This window comes from Manacus vitellinus, unplaced genomic scaffold (genome assembly GCF_001715985.3).
Source record: "Manacus vitellinus isolate BGI_N305 unplaced genomic scaffold, ASM171598v3 scaffold_19_pilon, whole genome shotgun sequence".
In the NCBI taxonomy this organism is placed as follows: Eukaryota; Metazoa; Chordata; class Aves; order Passeriformes; family Pipridae; genus Manacus; species Manacus vitellinus.
The window spans coordinates 11,223,358-11,243,172 of NW_021939395.1; the positions used below are offsets into that span (position 1 = coordinate 11,223,358).

Here is a 19,815-nt window from a genome sequence, read left to right on the forward strand (position 1 = left end):
TCAGGAATGGGAAATGACGTGAACACTTAACTGTTTTTCCTGCTGTTTCTAGGAGGCATATTCGCTGTCTTGGGTCTTATTTCCAAAGGCATTCAGTGTTTTCTGAGCCCCTGTTAAGTAAGTATTAGAGGTGTATGCATGCACATATATATATATACACATATATAAAATCAGGAAATATCTTAAAAATCTTGTGTATCCACCTGGTAAATTTTTACTAGTGCCCCTCTGTGACCATGATGTAATATGATTTGATATATTCCCCCTCACAGTGCTGAACTCAAACTGTCCTCAGATCTCGTTTTCCCAACACTGTTGATAAATCAGTGATTCCGCAGTGTGCTGCAACCTCCCTGAAGTAGAAAGAAGTCAGAATTCACACTTGTCATCCTTATTTCGCCCAGGCACCAGTTTTATCTGCATCTGCTGAGTTACACTGTGCATTTAATCTTTTTTTATCTATGTATTGCTCCTTGCTTGCCCTTGACAAAGTAGTCGTCCAATGTTTTAGTCTATTTGGTTGATGATTACTTTTTGTTACTGATTTCTTTGGTCAAAGTGTTTTTCTAAACCAATCGTTACTCTTTAGATACCTTGAAAACAAATACTGGCAGTCTGGGTCCATGTCCTGTGATCTCCCTTCCCCAGGCACCTGCTGTCCTGCAGGACTGAGGCAGCTGCAAGTGTCAGACTTGGTTACAGTGACTCTCAGCTCCTGTAGGTGAAATTGTCTCTTCAGTACTTCTCCAAGTGCCTGGCAAAACATGATCCTGGCCCATGACTGGAATGCCCAGATATGGGGGGGAAAAAAGCAGGTTTGTGTTGGGCTTTTTTAATCAGCTTGGGCACAATTAAATGTTTAGCCTGGCTTTTGGGTGCTAAGATAAGGTACCACACGGCAGTTTTATCTCCCCAACTTCTGTTCAATTCCCTCACCCTTCCCCAAGCAACAGCAGGTTAAACTACCTTGTGAAAATCAGAATTAACAGTGGAGGTAGTGAAGAACAGTGAAGCTACAAGAATACAGCCCTGCAGTGGCAGGAAAATAGACCCAACCATGAGCTCAGTGTTGGAGACAAGAGCTGTGCCTGCAGCAGGCTCTGGGACTTGACCTACTCAGCCAGTTAAGAACAATTTTGGGGTCTTTTTTAGTGAATGTTAATGATTGACTTTATCATCTGATACTGATTGATGACACAATCTCAGTTCTTCCGAGAATCAAACTAAAATAACATTTTATTGCCCTTTAAAGACTTACTGATATAAGTAAAAATGTAGTGAATAACAACTTGAATTCAACTTCTCTTTCTCCTTTTTTTAAAAGAAACAGCTTTTTCCATGGTTTTTCTGTACTTCCGTGCATAGGCAGAAAAGGGACCCATAACATGCAGGGGTGAAGGGTTTCATTTCCAAATTTTTTATTCATATCAGAGCATATTCTATAGACTTCTTATGAACAAAGATTTGTGTGTATGATTCAAATGCAAGAATAGCTGCCCTTTTAAAATGAACATCTCAACAATGAAATGTCAAACCAAGGGAAATACTTGTTATATGAAACAAGATAAATGTTCACCTCAAATATGAAACTGGTATTTGAGCAGGAGTTTCTGACAGAAAAGAAGTCCCTGTGGTAGCTGTGGGGGTAGGGACTGTGTAGAGAAATGCCTTTGCTGCTATACTTAGTTTGGTCTCTAAAATAGAAAAAATGGTGAATTTTGTATTAGTGTGCAGGGTGAGTACAACTTCTGTTAATGTCACTTCCATGCATGCCTAAGAAATGAATGGATCTGATTACAGAACTTGTTTTTATTGTCTACAATTGTGATACAAAATGGCTCTTGCAGAAATTATTCCCCCAAGTAAGAAAACGAGCACTCAGTGATATATTGGTAATGATGAAGTAAGAAATTTGAGAATTACTTCTTCACCTAAAATTCATGGTTTATTTCATAGTTTCACTGATGGAACTTTTAATTTTCTTCAATGACCAGTCACGACTCTGACCCCTCTGGTCTGTATACAGAAGTGTTATGTGCCAGCCTTGGCAGGTACAACCACAAACCAAATGAATGTTTTACAGAAGACAGTTTGCTTTTATAGTGATCACGCACTGATGTGAACATAGACTAAAAATAACAAATGTTGCTTTAATAAGGATTTTTTACAGTAGGCGTAGATATAAAAGTTTTTCAAATTATTTTCACAGGTATCACTGAACATTTCATAGCTGTCTGTTACAGAAGCACTGCAAAGTGCTTTGAGTCTTTCGTTTATTATACACAGTTAAAATATATTACACTTCTGAAGGTATCTTAAATCACTGAACAGTTTTGCTAGCATCTTAATGAGCCAAATGGGAGTAAAAGGCAGTCCACATTCATGATGTGAATATACAGTAAGGTGTTTGACATCCTATGAACTCACTGCTCATGTTCTCAAAATAACCATGGTGATGAGACCTGAAAGACAAGAATGAAGAAATAAACACTTCAATTTCACTGAATAAAACATTTAAAATACAGTTTACCCTGTCACAGCCCAGAAAACAATGTAAAAGTGTGTAAATACATGCAGAATGCATTTATACATACACTTAAATATTAGAAGTATTGCTCCAAGTTTTGATGTAGTCAAAATCCAACACTGAAGTGCAGTTTATCTAATCACTGAATGTTAAAGAAGCTATAAATACTCCAAGCAATTACTGATCTCGCTACTGGAAAATCTTAACACTGAGATTTTGACTTAGGTAAGCGTAACAGTAGAACCCAAACCCCAGTTTTCATGGGGGCCAGTTATGGGCAGTGTCATTCAAATGCTGAATCATCAGTAAGGCAGATTAGTTGAAGGCTCCAAGGCTTTTTTTCTGCTCTGTGCAGAATAACTGATCAAAGACTAGTTTTACACAAAGATGTTAAGCTTCCTTGTCAGTCTGCAGAGAGAGCTTTCAACAGACTCTTTGTTGTGACCTTTAAAGAGGGAGGAAAAAAAACCTGCTCTGATAGAGGTTAAAAACAATTAAAACCAGAAGAAAGCAGGAAATGTGGGACTAATAAACCTACTCATGGCACACCGAAAAGTTCACTTTAATTATGTGCTGATACAGGAAAAAGTACAAATCTGCAAGTTCTTAGCCATGGGTTATATTGCACAAGGCAAGGGAAGAACATTAAGGCTCCTTGAATTCCAACCTTATGTAACATCACAATAATAATTTATCAGTTCTTGGGCAGTCTTTCTTGCAGGCTCAGATGATGTCAATATAACAGCCTTTCACTGCAGAGAACTCAGCTAAAGCCTACAGACCTCACCATGAATAAAGATGTTTCTGAGACTATTTTACTCTCCTGCCACTACATAGTGATTTAAATTATTTACTTTATGAGACTGTGAAGACTGTGAAGCATGACAGAACAGAGCTGTAATGCTGCCTTCCATCAGATCAGCAATTTATCCATTAAAGAGGAATTACAGTTCAGCTATTTCTTAAGGTCTATACTGGCTCAGACAACCAGTGCTACCACAACTGCTGGAGGCCTTAATTTGGATTAATTCCATCATTGCAGAGTAACAACAGAGGGTGCTTACAGGAAAGCCTGTACCACTTGCACAGGGACTTTCAGGCAGTAAAGGGTTTAACTAATTTCTGTAAATCAAATACTTCTCAAATGTCATATAGCCCAGCTGGTGTGGTATAACAACCCTTTTCAATTAAATGCTCCACAATCCAGTTGTACTTCCTTGTGGAAGAAAGTGGTTTCATCTTCTCAAGAATAATTGACTTCCTACACAAGCAAGAGTTGCACACAAAAAAAATCTGTCCATGAACACTAAAAATACTGCCACCAAAGGAACCAAAACCTGTCAAAACTTCATAGGGAATCAAGAAACAGGTTCAGTTGTTGCAAATGTATAAAGTCACATGGTTTAATACTGCAGCTGGCACCAGCAGAACCTGGAGTAATTTTCAAAAGCAGAGTGAGGATTACCGTAAGGTCCTGATCTGAGAGTCCATCAGCATCAGCTTGGGCAAAGAGCCACAAGTGAGATTTCAAACTGCTTCAGCAGATTGACCTGTGAGTCAGCTGACTGTGCATGAACCATCAAGAACTTGCACCTTTCCCCATCACTACCTCACCTCTAGCTATCAGTTTGAAGCTGCCTAGCTCGTTTCCTGTAAATCCTCATTTCTGGACAGGAGAATTGAGTTTAGTGTGACTGTTCTTCAAATCTGAAATAGTTATAGAGAAATAGTCATAATAAATGAAATGTGCAACTTACCTATGCTTGCTAATGTAGGAGTTAAGTTACAAATCAGGAAGAACTGTGGATGGTAGTGGTCTCTTAGAAAGGATTTACAGTAACTTACTGCTACACACTTCAACTGCTTATCAAGAAGGCAGTGAGAATTGGGCCTTACAAACCAGCTCACCGGGGCTAGAGGGAGAAACACAGTAACACAAGAGCCCTACGTCCTGCAATAGAGTAACTACTGCAATACAAGAATAAGAAACAGGACGTTCCATTCCGTCTTGTTGGCAGATGACCGTGGTTGGCCCATCATCAAATGAAGGTAAAATTAACATGTAGAAGCCTGTGTGTAATAAGTATTGACTCAAATCTGGTCTAAAACACTTACAATAACTAATTTACCCTGCTGTCACCACGGCTGCAAATTAAGATATACGTGGGGATGCAAAACAAAATGTCATGTGGTGCTTTGTCTCCATCCAGCTTCCTGAACCCACTGGCAAACACAGATGAAGTTTTCCAGACTCACAGAATTTGCAAGAAAACGTTTACAAAACCCAAAGTACTCACCTAAAACATAAGCAGCTACTAACTTTTGATTCACACTTAAGTGGAGGTAGAGAGGCACCAGGGATTCCATTTCCCCCGATGTAGGTAGCATTAGTGCTGCGACACACACTACTCCCAGGAAGACTGTTAGTAAACTAGGTCCCGACGAGGCAGTTCTGTTTTCTGAGAAGGCAAGACAGTGCCAACTGTAAGGAACATCTGACCAAGATAAACATTAAATATTCTGCAAAAACGTTTGCAGTGCGTTGGAGCTGCAATACCCTGAGATTCTTCCTTTCCCTTTGCAGTTTGGAGGGGGTGGAAAATGACTCTTAAACCCACCCTTCTAAACCTTCTGCATTTTGCAGTGAGGGAGGCTGCTCCCTGTTCTGATGCTGGGACTTGTTTTCACATGACTTCCCAAACCACTCCCTTCTGGAGGAGCAGAGCCTGCCAGGCCCAGCTATACTATAGCTACAGCTATATATACACACACTCAGGACAGATGGGTGTCTCAGCAATGCCTGACGTTTCCCCAGGCATCCTCACTGCACTCCTTCATATGTTCCTTCAGTGACTAGTAATCAGTTAGGAAAGATCACCCAAAAGAGCTGCACAAGCAGGTAACTGCTTACATCTCCTGAGCAAAACCTGGCTACAGCAAGAGCACAGGTTCTTGGGCCAGATGAGTTCCCCTTCTTTTTTTAGAGGATTCATGGGCTGCACCCAACAGAACCAGTATAGATGCCACAAATCAGTAAAATTTGAACCTTCCTTTAAAAACCGTGAGAGTGAACCACTCTGACATCCAGTACCACCAGAATAAGGAAATGCAAACCACAGACAATAAAGAGTCCTTCATACCCTTTATTGCGCTGCACTTCAACAGCTGGAACCTGCTCAAAGGCCCACTGTGTCATCTTTGAAAAGAGCTGTTAACATGTTAACTGAATACCTCCAACCAAATCCTTAAGTCCCACTGGAAATTAGCCAATGTTTTTATCATTTTTTTCTATCCTCAGTGACCAGCAATATGTGCTCTATTTCAATTCCATAAAACTGTTATTTCCAGGTTGCAGGTTACATGCAAAGACTGCAGTCACTTTGTTTACTGCTTTTCTGTAAGCAATAAAATGTGGTCAACAAGGTTTTTAAGCAGAGAAGTAGTACTTGGATTAAGACCAGCATCAGATTGTTCAAACCCTCTGTCCTGGAACAACTATCACAGTAACATTTTGTTCTGTGAGTCCAGAGATCTTTGTAGGTTTGCTTTAACCGTGTATCCTATTAATATCTATCATCAAGGTTTTCTTTAGTAAAAGGTATTTCACCAGCCAACAAACTCTGTATAAGTAGTGAAACAGGTTGGCTTTAACAAGAGGAACACCCTCAATAAGGTTCATCTATTTTCTGGAATTGATTTCTGTTGCTGTAATGAAAAATTAAACAGTGACAAGAACATAACCAATATAAATCAGTAAAACTAACAGGACTATAGGCTGTCAAGAATCAGTTTAGATTCAATTCAGGTAGAACTTGATACTTTTTATCCTACCCCTTCAATTTAACTGTTTGGCCCAGGTTTTGCCCAAGACTGTTGATTTACTTCCTCACATATGAAACGAGCAGAGTTTTCAGCTCCCAACTGTGCTCTTCTGTTCTTGTGGGACAGACAAAGGAGAGGGTGCAGAACAAGGAGCACTTCAGAAGATGTTTTGGCAATATTTCCTGCTCATCAGGAAACGGGGGATTATGGGTTTGGAACAAACTCAGAAGGGGCATATGTTCTGAAAGAGCCCAAGGGGAAAAATAACTACCATCCTTTGGCAGATAAATTCCCATTGGCTGTACCAGAACTCCTGCTCCAGAGGAAGGGAGGATTCTCTCTCCAAGGTATGACATGCAAACACAGGGTAGAAAAGGGTCTTGATTGATCAAGGCAGCACAAACAGAATAGCCACAGTTTGGGTTCTTGGGTACTGTCACTCCCCAGTGACAGAGACAGCAGTCTTACAGGTAAGTAAAAAGAATTCCTTTCAAATTTATTTTAACCTATATTTAAAAAAATATTTTAGTCTTTCTAGTAACTTGAGTTATTGAAAACTGATTCAGAAGACAGGAGAGGTAAAAGATTTCAGCTACCTGGTTGACACAAAGTCTGCTCAAAAAAGACACTTTCAGCCAGGTGTTCTTTTATTCGTTTTTCCTCCTCTTCCTTTTGTTGTTGTTGTTCCTTTGCAGATGGAAGCAGAGTAGCAATAATCTCCTTTTTCCCTAATGCTTTCCTCTGGCTCTGCTCAGACACTTGTAGACGGAATTTATCTATCACACCATAGTAAGCAGCCCGAACATCTCTGTGACGAATCACACTGCAGAGAAAACCAACATTTTCAAACAGATCAACTAATGAGAAGCATGTATGGAATTACATCCTATATCACTAAGTTTGTCCTCTTTTCCCCATGCACAGATAAACTGCAATAATCCAGATCCTCCCTACCTCCTCCATCACTCAGTGATTTTGAAGATTTGATCTTGCCTTCTCTCTCCCCTCCATATTTCCCAAATATATAATAAGCTCCAATTGGATGGCCAAAAAGAACAGTTAACTCTTTATCTCAATCCACCTTTGCCTCAGTCTGAGGTTGAGCTGCCACCTGATGAAACATCAATTTACTGAAGTTGTTTGATGCTGGCCAATGATTTTAAAAGGTATGAGGGGACTGGAGTGGACAGGAAAGGAAAGAAGTAAAGTAGGGCTGCCAAATACTTGGACAGGTATTTGGCAAGCTGAAGTTCAGCTTTTTGAGGAAAACAGGCTCAAAGCTTTACAATTCTACATTCTCAGAAGAAAAACTCATTCCTTCTGTGGACAAGAGTGAGCTAGGGATTTTCAAAATCAGAAACCCACCATTATGAGCATGTTTGGAACCTATAAAAGGCACAGTTTTAAAATAGCACTGATCAAAGGCAAAACAGACCTCTGAGCAGAGCTCTGCTCAACTGCCTCCTCTCTGCATTGGTGATTCATCACGAAAATATGTATCTAGCATTAAAAAGCTCGAACATTTAGGTTTAAAATGGTATCAGCTCTTAGGGTTAATAAGGATTTATATTATTTCTCCAAATGTTTCTTGTGAAAGGTTATTCTAAGTTTCTAAGGTAACAATAGCTAATCTGAAAAAAAATACCTACAAATAAGTGATTTGGTTTCAAGAGGGCTGCCATCTCATGAGGAAAAAAAATGACTGCACCCTTAGTAACACAGGATAGTAGTTTCAAAATTGCTTCAAGGAAGGGATGGATTTTTGTGTTTCAGGCTTCATTTAAAGGAACTGTATCACATCAAGATATCGACAAGCATTAGCACATAGCCAGTGCTTGCAACTGGTATCTAGTTTGAATAGACTATTCATCACAGGAACAGAGACCAAGTCATCCCCCCAGCGAAAAGGCTGCAGTGATATACCGAGTTTTACGTCACTTTAGAGGCAAATGAGTGTGCTTATGACAGCCTTTCAGCAAGTGGAGTGTTGGCTGGGCAACTGCCTTCACTAAAACAAAAAGCTTTTTCCCTCTGACAACCCTAATTCATAGAGCTCTCAGCATATCAGCACAGCAGATCAACTGATTTCTTCCTTTAACACTTCCTTTAAATTGGTGTTTCCACTCTTAGTACCATGGTACTAACTACCAACCTAAACAGAATCTTTACATAACACCGTGCTAGGAGAACATGTATCTGCTGCCAAGCAGAGATATTTTCTGCAGACCCTCATAAACAGATACATTCTCCTGTTTCTTTTTAGAGATCATTGCATAATTGGAAGCTCTGTAGAATATCTGTTTATCTGGCAAATGGCCACACTTGCATAGTACTGCTCATATCCTAGCAGTAAACACTGCCCTGAGACAGCAACCACTGGAATGGGATGGGGGTTTTCCTGCACAAAAAAAATCCCCTTGAAACACGTGTATGTCTTATTTTCCTTTATCTATTAAAAGACATTTGTTTAAGAATTACGCAAGCTTGATTATATTTGGTTAAAGTCTGCTAAAGACCACAATAGTTCACTGATACAGAGGTGTGTTCTGACCCATTTTGTTCCATTTCTAGCACTGTTGCCCCTGCCCACTGAAACTTTTTAGTTTCATGTTTTAAACTTCCTTTTTATTTGGTGAGTCCTTGGAATTTTTCAAATTACACCTAAGAAAAACAGTCTACAGGAAAGAGCCATTCCCCAAGCATGGTATTATTTATCTGACAAAAGATAGTTCATTCAATAGTGGGAGTTTCTGCATATGGCCATTTGTTAGCCAGAGATCCCAGGTGGTGTTTTACAGTTTGGAAAATTTCTATTCAAAAAGCTCAGTCTACTGTTTTAGGTACCTCACACTTCCTTCAGCTGTATCTGTACATCAGCACAGAAATAATGTGGCAAATGCAAGATAAAAAAAGTTGGTCAATTTTAGCTTATACACCTACTCTACTCCAAATTACAGCAGCCTGCAGACCCTGGACATTACTGTGCTCACTTGACCAGCCTCCTTATTTTCTCAGTTATTGGGTTGGGACCTGACAGGAGAAGCAAGTAAAGGGGAGACACAGAGATCTGAGAACAGGAGGGGTGGTCAGGGTGAAAGGTAGGCAAAAGTACCTTAATTAAACATGGCCCAGGAAAATGTGCTCAGCAGAACTGCATACATTTCCATTTTGCCAATCTGCAAACAAGTATTTCTCACAAAGAAATCTCAACCCTGGGGGTCTTGCTTTTCTTGTTATTTCTTACAAAAAGGTACTCAGAGGAGGCTCACATTCCTCTCACTGCTGGTTTATAGACTCCACTACAAGATGTGTTAACTGGCAATTTATTTATGCCGAAAGACAAAATTAAAGAATATTGTAATACCTCTTCCCTAGAGTGAAAGAACAGCAAAAACCAGACAGCCACAAGTACACAGGAGGTTAGGAAAACATTACAACTTTATCCAAGTTATATTTTATACACATGCTGTCATTTTACTACCTCTTAAATAACAAAAAGATAATAAAATGTTGTATATTAGAAAAAAAACCCAAACAACTTTTACTTACATATCAACACAGCACTGAGGCTTCACTGCACCAGTAGCATCAACCACCGCATATTTATTTGGGGTTGTACAAAGAACTGCAACGAAAAGGACAGGAGTAGTAACAAATCATGAATTAACACCTCACCAACTTCATCAACAGACACATGTAGAGACACGAGTTTGGTTTTGTCACAGATATGATTTGTTACATGAATTATAATTGGACTGTTCAAGATCACCAACTAACCCTTAAACAGAACTTAACCTAAGAAACCCACCTTTGAATTTTAAGGCAAACTCATAGGGGTTATATAGAGTCAACACCTGCTTGTGTGTCGACTGGTCATCTGCATAAAATATAAGTTCTGTAGGAAAAACAAAAACAGGAAGATTTCCTTCCACTAACTCTGGCTGTCTTTTTTGTTGCTGCATTGGCACTGAATCCTCCTTGCTGCTTCTTGTGTTCTTATGATTTTGAATCCTCAGAGACTTCAGTTTTTGAATCGTTTAAGAATTCCAAAGCATTTTGGCAATTCTAAAGGAAAAAATGGAAAAAAAAGAGAAAAGGCAAGAAGATTATTTCCATAAGTCTATACTAGTATAAACTGAGGCAGTCAACAAAGGTGTAAAAATATAAAATGTGATGTTTGATTATGAATCTACCTCTACTTATGTTCCTTCAAAAATACTGATATATAAAAAATATTTGCATTGTGTTTCCATCTATTTAACAAACTGCTATAAAATAAATGGATAAGCACCTCTTCAGTGTATCACAGCAGCATTTGGGGTCCAAGTCCGTGACTTGGGTTGCTTATACTGGCTCTTTACAACACAAGCCAAACAGGGATAACAAAAAGATATTCCATCCTATGTCCCGTGTCTCAGGACACCAACACTTAAGAAAAACCAGAGCAGAAATGAGGAAACATGACATAAGCAGGAGTCACTGTTTAGGCAGAAACCTCTCCAGAGGCATGACCTCCCCGGATGAAGAATAACAGCCTAGGTATCTGCTCACCCAGGCACCCAGGTATGTCAAATCCCAGAAATTCAGAACAAAGGAATGGGGAACACCTTCATGGTTTGTTTAAACTAAACTCCTGTTACAACTGCACGGTAGTTACATGCAATGAATTGAAAAATAACTGGGATGAGCAACACCAAACAGATCTGGGATTTACTGTTTGATTAAAAAAGACAACAGGTTTTCTGTCACCACTGCCTCCAACCAAAGTACAACCACTGCAATTCTCCCTCTGCCACCCGCACAGTTCTGTTTTATTTTGAGTGGCATTCCAGAACTAAAACCAGAACCCATGACCCAATCAAGCAACAATCCCAAATGTAATTCACAAAATAAAATTAAGGCCAAACTCCTCAGCACACATACCATTGACTTGACACATGACAGACAGAACAAAGTCTTCTACCCCCCAAGAACGTCATATTTTATTGCAGCTCTTGTAGGTTAATTATCAAACTGAAGGTGTCCTTTGAGGTTTAACTTTACAGCAGAAAATATTAAAAGAACAAAAAGTTCCTACTGACTCATTAGCTGTCATTTCCACTTCCAATGAAGCTTTATAAACAAGGTACATTTCAGCTGTTCTCTGGTCCAATAGACTGGTTTTGTTGCACCTTAAAAAATTTAGTTTCTGAACTTTCAGAAGTGAGTAGCCCAAACATTATGAACAATCAAAACCAAACGCTTATTTCAGCATTCTAAACATCATGATGATCACATTTCCAAGCACCAGATACAGGTTTCATACTTGAAACATGACACAGGTTCACATGTTTACTAGAGTGTATCTGTCACACCATCAGATTTACAGGTTCTGATTCTTATTCACAAACTAAGCTTTTTAATTTATTTATTTATTTATTTATTAAAACAGCAAATTATCCCTGTAGAATTTAAATTCATGGATCTCACTGGAATGTCTTTCCCCACGATCCAGTTTCTTTTCAGAGTACAAGTTTGTTTCCACTTCACTGAAATGCTACTAATAATATTCTGAAAACAAATCCCCAATGATAGGGTTCCAAGCTGATGTTCTGTTACCTTATTAAGAAAAGAACTAGAAAAAGAAATGGCTTTGTGAGTGCTTCTTAGAATTTTGGTGAATCCCTTTTGTTTCAGAAGAATCAACAAACTCTTGTACAGCAAGTGTAAGCATTATTTCTTGAACAACTTCATGTACTATTGCAAAGTGAGGTTCACTGTTCCATTCAAACATATCAGGACTATATGAAAAGCTAATGTGGAAAAAATACCAGCAAGTAGAAATACAAAATAACTTCTTTTGATGCTTCTCATAGGTAGAAGATTAAGAATTATTAATTTTTTTTAACCAAAATTAGCTCAATACAGTATGCAGTAAGAGTAGGCTGGAATCTTTGGGTCTCATACATATCTACACTGTGTACACTGTGTGTGACAGAAATACAGGCAATCTTTGCATTAACAAAAGGGATTTTTTCTGAATAAATGTTTCAAACTACCATACAACCAACAGCAAGCTACTGCTACATATCTTAAGTGACAATATTTAATAAAAGTTTTAAATATTATTTATAATAATCAATATTATTTTGATGCTTCAGTTTTTTATTTAAACCCTGTACATGCTTCATTCCAATTCCTGGCTTCATACCACATCTCCAGTTTCTTCAGCTCAGCCAGTGGCAAGTGTTTAGTGTCCAAAACCCCACAAATGACTATCAGTGGAGGAATGGATCACTAAGCCTATCAACAGGCTCATTTTTCTCACACATCCATTGAAAACAGTGCACAAACCTCCCAGGATTCCACAACCTGCACACGGAAAGCCACCCGTCTTAAAAAAGTATATCCCGTTATTGCTTCCTTTTCTTATTTAACTTGGCTGGACGAGGAGTTACCGCCTGAACTGGCAAAAGGAATATCTGGCAAACTCAGGCCTACAGTAGATATGTTTGCTGACACAGCAGTGTCATTCAGGATATAAATTTCTGAATTCCTAAGCAGGCAACCAGCATCCTTTGTCCTTTCTGAGACAACAGTTTTAACTTAGAAGTCACCTTGCTGGGACATCTCACCAAGTGACAGCAGTAAAAGCACTTTTTCCAAAGACTGATTTATAAACCACACACATGCTGGGGAGACGTGACAGCTTAGTCTTGATAACACCACACCTTTTGAATCAACAAGAAACTGCGAACACTTTTACAGAATGTACATGTATCACCACAACTTCCCTGCCCAGATTAACCCCACAGCAGCTCTCACGGTCAGAATAAGGTCACGTAGCCCAGCCAGTTCATTTAAAAGAAACTCAGCTGCCTCTCTTCCTCACTGTGACCACTAAATTTTGCAGTCAGTAGTCACCACAATTACTCGCCCAACATAAATCTGTATCAACCCCGGATCTGTGGTCTCAGCTCTGTGACCTGCACTGCACAGATGGGCTTCTCCCAGCACTGCCGATGACATTCCTGAGGAGCAGGAATCTGTCAAAGGTAATGCTGGTTACAGGACACAGGCCAGTGTGTAACACCTGAACAACACCAGCTCGCCTCCCAATGCTCTCTGAAGTCCAGACAAACAGTTGTCGCTGGCATTTTCTCAGCACAATAAGGATCTTTCCTCCCTGATGTTGCTAAATATATACTGCTGGTGTCACAATAGCACAGATCTGCCAGCATTTCCTTTGAAATCCCTTTCTTCATAAATTTAACTCAACAGAGAAAAACTCGAAGTGAAACATAACTTCTCTCCAGAGTCGGAAATAACCCTGATTGTGATTTGCTTTTACTTAACAAGTACCTGCTGAATAAATAAACCAGCTGAAGAAGTTTTTTATTCTCATTTTAACTTCCAGTGGCCTCATCACCATGGCTTCCCAGCACATTTGTTGGTTGTTTTTCTTCCAAACAACTCCAAATAACTCTAGAGAATGTCATCGGGTAAACACTTTATTCAGAAGAAAACCTCTTTACAGTCATTGTGTCCAAATTCTTCTTTTAAAAACCGTTTAATTACAGCGTAATCTATTTTTGTTACATCTCATGATCTATCCCCTAAATCTACATGAGCCTTTCTACACTACATACTCAGTAAAACTGATGCCTTTTGAGTGCCTATTTACAAAGTAAACCCAAAGTCTTCTTCAAAATTCCCTCCTGTGTCAAGCTGAGCAATCGCTTTGAGATACATGCAAATACTGAAGCTCATCCATTAGCATTTTGTTTCTCCAAAATGTTTTGAAGGCCTCAACGTGCACTTACGCAAAACAATGTTTAAACTACCTGCAATTATCTGGGAGAGTCACCCAACAGGAGAGCAACAGACCCAGCAGCCAGGATGGCTGGATTCCATTACTGCTAACTCTGTCACTGACACTCCATGACCTTGAGCAAGTTGGTTAACCTCACCTCAATTTGCTGATCTACGAAGGCACATATTCTGCAAAAGATTTCAGTAGGCGGATGGTCCCATTTGAACTGGCAGAACCGCTCTGATACTTTGCAAAGCTGCTACTGTTTACCCCTTCACAGGGTGATGAGAAATGTAATTAGTAACTGTCTCCAGGATGCTGTAAAATGAAACAGTCTCGGAGCTTTACCTATTAGCATGGATGACTAAAAGATGAATAAATCATGCTGATACTCACAGCACAATTTATTAGGACCACACTATTCTGTCCATTTTTTTAAACGCTGAAGAGGTAACCAACAAAAAGAAATATTCAAACGCAACTAAAAGGCATGCAAAAGCAGTGAAAAATGAAATAACAGCTGTGCACTGCTTCTGTTCCATTCCGGCTCAGAAGAATCCTAGGGAAGACTTTCAAGGGCACATCTGCCTTAGTCTCTATTTTCTTACTTTAGTCTCTATTTTCTCACTTTCAGGTTGTGTTTAAGGCACTAAACCGCCTGATTTTCAAACGTCTCTTGTGCCCCGTTAGCACGACGTGGCCCCGAAACGCCAAACACTCTTCCCCGGGAGAGCGGCGGGGGGAAAAGGCGTTCCGATCTGCTCGTACCGCCGGCAGGGCACGGCGGTAATTGCACCCTCCTAATTGATCCTCTTTGTTCTCCAGCGAGGAGCAGCAGCAGCGATCGGGGCTGAGGCAGCTGCGCGGTAACGGCGGCTCCCGCAGCCGGCCCTGCCCGGCACCCCCGCACGGCCCGGGGCGGGACCCGCCCCGCAGCCCTGCCCGGCACCTTCCCCCGCGCCGCCGCCCCCCGGAGCGACCCCGGGACAGCGGCCCCAGCCCGGGGGCCCGCAGCGCGGCCGCCGCCTCGCTCCCCATCGCGGCCCCGCCGGGCCCGGGGCCGCCGCCGAGGGCAGCGAAGGGAGGCCCGGGCCCGCGGGGGCCGCCCGCCCGCCACAGGGCAGGACGGACGGGACAGCGCAGGACAAGGCAGGACGGGGGTCTCGCTGGGCTCCGCCGCCCCCGCCCCGTGCCCGGTGTGCCCCCCAGCCCGACTCACCCGCCCGGCCCGCTCGGTGGGGCTGGCGCGGCGCCCCTTTGTCCGCCCGTCACTGCGGGCAGCGCTGGGGCTGCCGGGACCGACCGGCCCGCCGCCGCCCGCCGCGTCACTGCCCCGCCGCCGCCCGCCCCCGCCGCCATGTCGGGGCTCCCGCGATCGGGGGTGTCCGCGGCCGCTCCCGGGGCCGCCCCTCGGTGCTGCCCCGGCACCCGCGGGTGTTCTCGGGAGCGTCCCCGCCGCGCCTCCCGGGCGGCTCCGCCGGCTCGCGGGGCAGCGCGGGGTGTGCGGCCGGGCCGCCGCTCCTCACCTGCGGGAAGGTGTTTTTTAATAGTAATTTACCTCATCTCACGGTTCTTGAGGTTTAACCCGTCCTGGAGGGGTTCCTCCCCTCTCCCGGCTCCTCGAGGCCGTCGTGTTTCCTTCCCGGGGTTGCGGCTCCGGAGCTCCGGCTCGCCCCGGTGCTGCCCATCGCCGGCACGTCCCGCGGTGGAAGGGTCCGTGTCCCACCCGGCGTGAATCACAATAAAAGTATTGACAACTCAGTCGGACCTGCATGACCAGACGGCAGCACGGCTTAAATGGGGCACGCCGTCCCTGTCAACAGCTTCTCATCCTGTCACCTTTGTTCTCTATTCCTCTTTCATTAAATTAAACTAGTTGTGGACTTCAGCTCATTTTATGCATTATCCACTATATCATCTTCCTTTAGTTTTCTTCCCAACTTCGGCTTTTAAGCCCTGTATAATAAAAATAAACCCATGCATAATCACCACCCAATATCATCCCCAATTTTAAGATTATTAATGGAGCAGAATGTTTTCATTGCAAGTCAGGTGGATAATTAGGATTTATATTGAGACATCCAGTCAGCAGGATTGCAAAATCTTTTACCCATTACCAGGCTTTACCCACCAGTGAAATGAACACACATCCGTGGTGAAGTAAACACAGCAGCCATGAATGTTTCACAATAATACCATGAAACAATCCAGGACAGGAAGCAACACATTTTGTCTATTTAAAGTCGTGGAAGACATTAAATAAAGAAATTCTAAACAATGTATTTTTTAATTTAGCCAAGTTGTGTATATTATCAATTACCTTTTTCTGCAGATCTAATGGTTGCTAGTAGTTCATTAAGAATTCACAAATTACATAATATTGTTAAATTATTACATATAGAAATTATTATCTTGTCAGAATTTCTGAAAATGTATGCAGTGAAAACTGGTAAAATACACTTTTTTTGTTTCTTGATGAGTGTCAATCAGCTCAGATTTTAACATGTTTAAAAATAAACTGGAATTCTTGTTTTTAAATGGACTACCAGACTTCAGCCTCTCAGGATACATTCAGAAAATTATTATGTTTTTACTGAGTATTAATCCAATGCAGGGTGTTCCTGATTTTGGAAATCAGGACAAGTGGCAGACATAAACATGCTTCAGAGATATTTAAATTAATAACAAATAGAATGAGGAAATTAGAAAAAAACATAATTTAAAAGGACTAGACTTAGAAGCACATTAATTAGCCACATTGGATATTTTCCAGTTCATCCAACTCATTTAAAAAGAAAGTTCAGACTCTCTAAAAGCAGGTTTAATATCTTCCTCTGCAAGTTTCCCAGGATCCAACTTTGTTCTGCCATGTATTTAAGAATGTTTGCATACACCTCTTGAAATCAGGACTCATGGTGGTCTCCTTTCTCTCCCACCCATCTATCACTGCAGCTTCTTTCCAGGTTATTGTGTGATTTTAAAAGCCCTGTGTTAACTCAAATTCAGTGTGAAAACCTGTATGTGTGTGAGTAGGAGTCAGTGGTGTTCTGTCCTTGCTGCTGGTGCCTGTTACTTTGGAGAGCACAAACCCCCATCCCTGACAAGTAACGTGCCCTTGGGAGAGATCCTGCCCATCCCAGACATTCCTAAAGGCACGTGTGTGCCATCGCTGTTGAACCAGCACTGACGTATGCTAAAATATCCCAGAGCTGTTTGGTTTAGGGCACACACAAAAACCTGGCTTGGCACCGTCCCACTGCTCTTCTCCTGCCTTGCAGCAAGGCTCAACTGCCTCAGGGGGATGGAAAATGATGGAGAGGATTTGAGGATTCGTGCAGGGTGCCCACATTCCGTGTGCTGTGGGAAGGCTGCTCAGCTGCGCCGTGGGAGATGGAGACTGCTGCCTTGTGTGGCAGTGACTGGGATTATCTCAGATCTGTGGGAAGTTCTCTCTTGTACCATTAGGTTATTGTTTCTTTTGCTTTCTCCTTTTTGGGCTGCTTTATTCTGCCCGAGTAATTAATTATTTCTGGGATCATAGGCAGATTGAGGTTGCAGTCCTTGTTATGATGCTGTTAGAGCAGGGAGAAGACGAGAGGAGAAAATGTGGATGGAGAAGATGACAGAAATAACAGATGCAAAGGAGCAGAGGCATAAGATACAGCAAAAAATCTGCAACAAGTTTGTCAGGTCACCTCAAATGTGATCTGAGGTGTAAAAAACTGCTGTCCCTGTAGCTAATGTTTGGTCCTCTGATTTTTTAATGTACCTTGGAAATCACTGTGAGTTACCTAAAAGCATTGGCTAGACTTCTGTTACATAAAATATTGCCTCCTTACAGCATGAAACCTGAGAGAGGAGTGTGCAGATAGGGAATGCTCCTGAATGACTCTGTGGTGGTTTTGGTTGCTGTGGTGATTATCCATCTGTTTAAATACTTTATACGGGAGATTCACAACTCATTTATCATGGAGAAGATTTTCTTAAGTTATGAGAAACACAGCATTATGCCTGATTCCTGTAATTTTTCATACTTGATTACCAAAAAATTCCACATATTTGCCATGGCATAAGGACATGGTGTATTATTTAGGTGTAGAGAGTATGGCAGAGGGTTCTGTGTTTACCACTATCCCAGTAGGCCTGGAACATTGGCACACGTGTGGTGGTTGTGTAGTTGGAGAGTCTGACTGCAAACACTTCATTAGGGACCTCCTCTAATGAATCCTCAGTCTGAAGCAGTTACACAAAATAATTTTTACAATATTTTTACCAAGTCTGATAGGAGAAGAATCAGTGAGCACAACATTTTATGTATCTGTATCTTACCAACAGCTTGTAATGCATTTAATTCTTAATAATGAATATTCTTAATGTGATTTTGTTTTTCTTGACAGTTCCCTTCTCCATGGCACAACATGGCAGATCTTCTTAGGCTTTGAAGACACTCAGGAAATGACGTATTTGGTTTTTTTCAAATGATGTATCTGCTTTTCCATTCACGCCCATGTTGTGATTTTTTTAATCTTGTCTTTCTGCAGAAGATGATTTGAATTTTCTTTCTAATTAATACCAATTTATAAAACTAAGTCCTCATAAAAGATACTTTTTTCACTTTAAAAGACTATCAGGAGAGACAAAATACTGCATTCAAACTACCACCTTAAAGCAGCATACGTGTTCTGACTTACAACAGAAGCAAGAATTGCTCAACCTAAACTGTCCAAGCTGTTCTTGTAACTTTAATTTACCAGTAAAAGATTTCTTTTTTTGCTTGCTTATGTGGCAGCTTTTCAATTCCCCCCCTCCTTGGCAGTGTGCTGTATTGCCATTCCCTGTCACTGGTGACTTAGACATACTAGTGTATATTTTTCGTGTCAGAGGTTACACTGTTTGCTTTTATGACTAATGATGTAGACCTGGGGAGCCACATATCTAAGCACCGTTGAGGAAATATCTAGACCTCTGTTAAAGTGTAATCCCTTTCTGGGCATGCCTGTATAGGAGAGTGAAGACAGCTCAAAGATCTCTCTGCCCATGCTCCCCAATGGCTGAAGCCAAGCCACTTCCACCTTAGGAGTCCTTTAGCTCAGCTCTCTGAGGATGTGCCTATGGACACTGGGAGCACAGCATGCCAGAGAGCCACATTTGCTGCAGAACAGATAAAGTGATTTGGGGAAAATATAGCCTAAAGAATAGCTGTCTTTAAAACTAAAATGTAAATGTAATTAAATGTAAATGTAACTAAAACTAAATGTAAACAAGAGCAGGTTTCAAGCATGCACAGCAAATAAGGCCAGTATATGATTTAATGGATCAAGTCCCTCTCAGGTCTGGTACTGAGTGAATTTTGCCCACAATGTGTTTACATTACACTTCAGACAGGTATCAGGGTTTACTTGCTTGTACTTGGTGTCTTACGGTTCTTGGTGTGGGAGCTCCTGACGTGCTGTGATCCCTCAGCTGTATAAGAGAAGCCATAATTGAGTCTTAGACACTGAGGTATTTATAATCACTTTGAAACCTCAGAGAGAACAAACAGTTAGAGGTTTATAGGCAGTCATCATCTTTATGAAGTGTTGGATCTATTTCTGCGTTGTCTGCAGAACCCTGCTGAGAATCTCTGTGTCCTGCTCATTGGAAAGCTGCAAACCCAGCATGGGCTCTAGTTTTT

The 19,815-nt window shown here is 41.3% G+C and overlaps 1 protein-coding gene across 3 annotated transcripts; it reads right to left on the minus strand.

Annotated features, from left to right (window-relative positions):
- Window positions 1–1,794: 1,794 nt before the first annotated feature.
- MOSPD1 (motile sperm domain containing 1) lies at window positions 1,795–15,719 on the minus strand. 3 transcript variants are annotated; one of them, XM_018070729.2, is made up of 7 exons: window positions 15,700–15,719; window positions 10,158–10,414; window positions 9,899–9,974; window positions 6,946–7,172; window positions 4,825–4,986; window positions 4,142–4,234; window positions 1,795–2,462 (listed from the first exon to the last, which is right to left on the minus strand). In XM_018070729.2, the coding sequence occupies exons 2-6, from the start codon at window positions 10,309–10,311 to the stop codon at window positions 4,188–4,190; spliced, it is 666 nt and encodes a 221-aa protein (XP_017926218.1). In that variant the 5' UTR covers window positions 10,312–10,414; window positions 15,700–15,719; the 3' UTR covers window positions 1,795–2,462; window positions 4,142–4,187. The 3 variants fall into 3 exon arrangements, with proteins under 3 accessions (XP_017926218.1, XP_017926217.1, XP_017926219.1); XM_018070728.2 differs by lacking the exon at window positions 15,700–15,719 and adding an exon at window positions 15,361–15,449; XM_018070730.2 differs by lacking the exons at window positions 4,142–4,234; window positions 15,700–15,719 and adding an exon at window positions 15,361–15,449.
- Window positions 15,720–19,815: the final 4,096 nt, after the last annotated feature.

What these genes read in the sequence shown, in the direction of transcription:
- MOSPD1 (XM_018070729.2), bottom strand. Translation starts at nt 10,311, where the DNA reads ATGCAGCAACAAAAAAGACAGCCAGAGTTAGTGGAAGGAAATCTTCCT. An exon ending in GCAGACTTTGTGTCAACCAG is followed by an intron (nt 4,987 to 6,945) that starts GTAGCTGAAATC and finishes TTGCCTTCTCAG; the next exon opens with AAAACAGAACTGCCTCGTCG. An exon ending in AGTAGCTGCTTATGTTTTAG is followed by an intron (nt 4,235 to 4,824) that starts GTGAGTACTTTG and finishes TAACTATTTCAG; the next exon opens with ATTTGAAGAACAGTCACACT.